Source organism: Salmo trutta, chromosome 5 (assembly GCF_901001165.1).
Source record: "Salmo trutta chromosome 5, fSalTru1.1, whole genome shotgun sequence".
Taxonomy (NCBI): domain Eukaryota; kingdom Metazoa; phylum Chordata; class Actinopteri; order Salmoniformes; family Salmonidae; genus Salmo; species Salmo trutta.
Window position 1 is genome coordinate 46,924,081 of NC_042961.1, and position 6,000 is coordinate 46,930,080.

General features: G+C 40.3%; 1 protein-coding gene across 8 annotated transcripts in view; it reads left to right on the forward strand.

Annotated features, from left to right (window-relative positions):
• slc16a13 (solute carrier family 16 member 13) overlaps positions 1-4,946 on the forward strand; it is a 39,614-nt gene extending 34,668 nt beyond the window's left edge. For all 8 annotated transcript variants that reach the window (XM_029753866.1, XM_029753867.1, XM_029753869.1 and 5 more), the window contains one exon: positions 1,771-4,946. In XM_029753866.1, the coding sequence (XP_029609726.1) occupies positions 1,771-2,096 (326 nt within the window). In that variant the 3' untranslated portion in view covers positions 2,097-4,946. The remainder of the gene's footprint in view (positions 1-1,770) is intronic.
• Positions 4,947-6,000: the final 1,054 nt, after the last annotated feature.

A 6,000-nucleotide genomic window follows, 5' to 3' on the forward strand; every position in this document is an offset into this window, starting at 1 on the left:
CTTGGTTGGGGACAGCAAACAGTAGACATTTGACTTCAGATTCTAGTAAGGCGAGGCTGGGTGCTGCAGACTGTTTTTGTGCCCTCTCCAATTCCGTTGATATACATGTTGAAGAGGGTGGGGCTCAAGCGGCGTCCCTGTCTCACCACACGGCCCTGTGGAAAGAAATGTGTGTTTTTTCCAATTTTAACAACACCCTTGTTGTTTGTGTACACGGATTTTATAATATTGTATGTTTTTCCCCTAATATCAATGTGTATAGCAGACCCTCATGCCAAATTGAGTCAAAAGCTTTTTTGAAATTGGCAAAGCATGAGAAGATTTTGACTTTCTTTTGGTTTGTTTTTTTGTCAATTAGGGTGTGCTGGGTGAATTTGTTGTCTGTCATACGGTAATTTGGTAAAAAGCCAATTTGGCATTTGCTCAGTACATTGTTTTCACTGAGGAAATGTCCAAGTCTGCAGTTAATGATATTGCAGAGGATTTTCCCTGTTGACGCATATCCCACAGTAGTTTTTGGGGTCAAATTTCTCTCCACTTTTGTGGATTGGGTTGAACAGTCGTTGGTTCCAAATATTGGGGAATATGCTAGAGCTAAGGATGATGTTAAAGAGTTTAAGTATAGCCAATTGGAATGTGTGGTCTGTATATTTTATCATTTCATTTAGGATACCCTCAACACCACCAGCCTTTTTGGGTTGGAGGGTTTGTATTTTTTCCTATAGTTCAATCAATGTTATTTGAGGATCCAGTGGGTTGTGGTAGTTTTTAAAAGTTGATTCTAAGATTTCCATTTGATCATGTATATTTTTTTCCTGTTCTTTGTTATAGAGCCAAAAAGATTGGAGAAGTGGTTTATTCATACATCTCCGTTTTGGATAGATAACTGTTGTTGTTTGTTTAGAGTTTTCCAATGGTTAGAGTCTATCGATTCTTCAATTATATTGAGCTGATTTCTGACGTGCTGTTCCTTTTTTTTCTGTATTGTTTTAGTTATTCATCATAGTGAAGGCATAGGCTCAGGTTTTCTGGGTCTCTATGTTTTTGGTTGGACAGGTTTCTCAATTTCATTCTTAGGTTTTTGCATTCTTTATCAAACTATTTGTCATTGTTAATTTTCTTAGGTTGTCTGATTTAATTGCTTATACTTGATAGGGAAGCTGAGCGGTCAAATACACAGTTTAGGTTTTCTACTGCCAAGTTTACACCTTCACTTTTACAGTAAAACATTTTTTCTAGGAAGTTGTCTAAAAGGGATTGAATTTGTTGTTGCCTAGTTGTTTTTTGGTAGGTTTCCACACAATTTTCATTCCATCTATAGCATTTCTTAATATTATTCAGTTCCTTTGGCTTTGATGCCTCATGATTGAGTATTGCTCTGTTCAAGTAGACTGATTTTGTTGTGATCTGATAAGGGTGTCAGTGGGCTGACTGTGAACGCTCTGAGAGACTTTGGGTTGAGGTCAGCGATAAAGTAGTCCGCAGTACTACTGCCAAGAGATGAGCTATAGGTGTACCTACCGTAGGATTCTCCTCAAAGCCTACCATTGACTCTGTATTTTCTCTCACACTTTTCACAGTCCCTCTCTCCTTTTCCCCATCTGTGACCATCTGTAGTCTCCTAACACTCTCTCACCCTCTTTCCTTCCCTTTCCCATATGCCGCTCCTTTTCTCTCTTCCAATGGTTGTCTAATGCCTGCCTCTCTCTCCATCCCCCCCCCCCCTTCTCACGCTTCTGGTTTTCTCTAATACATTTTCTCTCTCTGCAGGTTTGCTGAAGGACCTGACAGGCAGTTACACGGCCTCCTTCCTGGTCGCTGGGGGTTTCCTCCTGCTGGGTACCATGGTAACGACCACTTTGCCTCACTTCTTCTCCTGCACCGACCAGCACCCTCTCCAGAGACACGCCCGCAACAACAACCAGCAGAGCCCCGAGTCTGGCCTCTTGACCAACTCCATATCAGAGAAACTCAACCACATAGATACCATACCGTACTCTCAACCGCAACTGGACCGCAACAGCCTCCAGCCGGAACCAGAGGTGTACATGCCTTTAAACCGAAGCAGGACCGATGATGCCGCTACTAAATGTTGATTGGTTGCGCGACGTTAGCAACCACACCTTACTTAGCCAATAGGGCGGCTGAATGCCTGGTTTCTCAGTGGAGTTTCATGGTTAAGGTGCATGAGTGCTACAGGTTTATATTCCGAAGTCGTGTACATTTGTGGAGGAGGAAGACACAGACAGCAAGGCAAAAATACAAATGGGTAGTGTGGGATGTCTACCGCACACATCCAACCCAGTCAGCGGGTTCATCAGCAGACTGTATATCGTGTTACATATGACTTGGCAGCGTTATGACCATGGCATTTCACACGCATAGCTTCTAACCAGAGGAACCTGGTGGGAGGACCTATAGGAGGACAGGATCATTGTAATGGCTGGAGTGGAATCAATGGAACGCTATCAAACACAGCAACCGTATGGAAACTCCGTTCCATTGATTCCATTCCAGTCATTACAATGAGCCCTTCCTCCGATAGCTCCTCCACTGCTCCATATGTCATCATGACTTTCAGAATTTGCTCATGTAAAGTCTTATTTAGTTTTCTAGCTGTAGAGAAAAGGTCAACACGGTGAGTGGCATTCGGTATAAGAAGTCCTCAGGCAACTCGGCTAGCTATACATCACAGACCATATCATGTGACAGACTAGTTCGTGGCATATCTCCAATTTTTTTTTACCCTCCATCCAAACAGGGCCTAGGGGTAGCCCACAGTAGGCTACCATATCACTGCAGGATCAATGTAGGTGTACTCACAAGATCAACCACAGCTGGATGGCAGAATGTTTATTTTGTAATGAACTTCTAAAAGCTAAACAAGGAACCGTTCACACCAGAGCCCCCATTAGCATTCAGTATCTTCGATGAGAAAGGCATCTGATTTGTCATTTTAAACACATCAGTCGGGCTCTATCTTTACCCATACTAAATTGGGAGAGGAGAATCTGGTTTGAGTTATTTTCCCCCACCCAACTCTCTGACTTGTCTAATCTAGTAGGCTGCGCACGAGTAAGATTCAGTAACACTAATCCGTTTTCTTTTAATCATTCTCTGGAATGATTTATTCAGATGACTGTCATTTGGTGTTCTATGTCAAAAAATAGTTGATTGTTTTATGTGTTTACTTCTCTGACCCCTGGGATTATTTAACCAACTCCTGGCCACAGTCCCATATGAGGATATGAAGAGGTTCATTCTAAAACGCCATATATCCATTTTTCAGAAATGTTTGTAAATTAGCTTTTGTAGTTTAAAGAACTTCTAAAAGAGATTGGTGTGTGTTTTTCACTATCTAATAGGCATGGGGTTATTCAATGACAGACATGTATTTGTTTAAAATCTATCACTTGATGGTTTCATTTCAGAGAGATAAATAATCATGTTTTGTTGCAAAACGCTATATATCCGCCTCACTCAGAGGAATAAGTAGTACTGCTAGGTTTAACACAGTCAAATGTAATAAATAACGACATCTTTTCATAAAGAACTGCACAAATGATACATTTGTTACATCAATATAAAAAAAATTAATCAATATAGCAATATTAGATCTGTGGGCTGTAAAATATTTACATTTGACATTTCAGTCATTTGGCAGACGCTCTTATCCAGAGCGACTTACAGTTCGTGCATTCATCTTAAGATAGTTAGGTGAGACAATCACATATCGCAGTCAAATGTACAAAATTCCAGCTAAACAATGGATATATAGTTTTGCAAATAAATGAAATAGTTAAACGCATCTAAAATCTATTCATTAAAAAGTCGGAAAACAGTCATATTTTACACCCATGAAGATACCCATAAGGAATCATTTCTGATGAAAAAAAACATGGAAAAATGGGTGGATATAGCGTTTTTGGAACAAAACTCTTCATATAGACTGTCTATTCCTCATGTACAATAATATTATACAATCATATATTTTGGACTAAACACCAAAGGAACTCCAAAAGATTGAGCTTAGTGTAGATGGAAGCGCAGCCTCAATTCGTCGGGGCATGGACTCTACAAGGTGTCGAAAGCATTCCACAGAGATGCTGGCCCATGTTGACTCCAATGCTTCCCACAGTTGTGTCAAGTTGGCTGGATGCCCTTTGGGTGGTGGACAAGGGATCGTAGCTTTCAGTCTACATCTTGAAAAGAGCATGTGTTCTTAATGTTTTATATACTCCAGTGTATATCTAGACTTCCAAGTTTTTGAAAAGATCATCAAAGGACAAGGTGTTTTCCCAAAGCAAGTATGGAATAGGCTACCTACTGACATGTAGTCACTCACTGACAGTGTGCTCTCCTAATTTCCTGAACTTTCTCAGTTCAGTCAATCGACGTAATCTTCTGTTTACTGAATATCAAGTGCTTTTGAAATTGTATGTAGTTACTCTCATGTGAATTTCTCTTGTTCATCATTTATTTCCATGTTTTTTTTCTTTCTTTTTTTGCAAGGTGAGGGCTAGACTATTTTTTTCCCCCCGACCCAAATCTGTTCGTGCTGTCTTCCAACTCCTCTGGTCATTGTCCCGCCGAACAATTTGACAGATCTGGGACCAGGCTAAGACAATCATGATCTGGATTTGGTTGGCAGAGCACTTCTAGGTAATCTAATTGGTCAGTTGATACTTTTGTCAGTGACTATGTTCACATGTACACCAGAGGAGGCTGGTGGGAAGAGCTATAGGAGTATGGGCTCATTGTAATGGCTACAATGAGCCGTTCTCCTATAGCTCCTTCCACCAGCCACCACTGATGCACATAGTATTCCGGATAATAGCTCATATCCCAGTTAAGGTCTTATTCAGGATAAGATGTTTACATGCACTTTTGCTATCCCGCTTATAAGTATTTCTGTATCCATGAATAAACAAAATATTCCTAATTTGCCCAGGGACGGCAGGACGATTTTTTGACGGGATGAGGGGGACTATTATGATATTTTTCGGCTTATAATTTCCGACATTAAGTAGGCTATTTGTTAGTCAACTTGTCTATAACTAGATACATGCAGCTTCTCTTCTGTCATTACTTGGTGCTCTAGAATACTAAATTAAGCCTTGCTCACCAGAATGTCATAAATTGATAGAATGAATGCATCATCAACAATTTTGTTGACATCAGTAAAGTTTTCTCTTCCATTTCTGCTTCTCTTGAGGGACCGGGGAGATTACCCACTCAGGAACATTCACTGTCTTCTTGGTAAGCAACTCCAGTGTAGATTTGGCGGAAAGCAGACTGAATCAGGTTTCCTCTAGGATTTTGCCTGTGCTTAGCTCCATTCTGTTTTTTTTATCCTGAAAAACTCCCCAGGTCTTAATGATTACAACCATACACATAACATGATGCAGCCACCACTATGCTTGAAGATATGGAGAGTGATACTCAGTAATGTGTTGTATTGGATTTGCCCCAAACATAACTTTGCATTCAGGACAAAAAGTGAATTGCTTTGCCACATTTTTTGCAGTATTACAAACATGATGCATGTTTGTTGCAAATATGATAAATGTTTTGGTATATTTACAAGTTTCCTTCTTTTCACTTTGTCTATAAGGTTAGTATTGTGGAGTAACTACAATGTAGTTGATCCATCCTCAGTTTTCTCCTATCACAGCCATTAAACTCTAACTGTTTTAAAGTCTCCATTGGCCTCATGGTGAAATCCCGGAGCGGTTTCCTTCCTCTCCGGCAACTGAGTTAGGAAGGACGCCTGTATCTTTGTAGTGACTGGGTGTATTGATACATCATCCAAAGTGTAATTAATAACTTCACCATGCTCAAAGGGATATTCAGTGTCTGCTTTTTTATATATTTTTTACCCATCTGCCAATATGTGCCCTTCTTTGCAAGGCATTGGAAAACCTCCCTCGTCTTTGTGGTTGAATTTGTTTGAAATTCACTGCTCGACTGAGGGACCTTACAGATAATTGTGAGGTACAT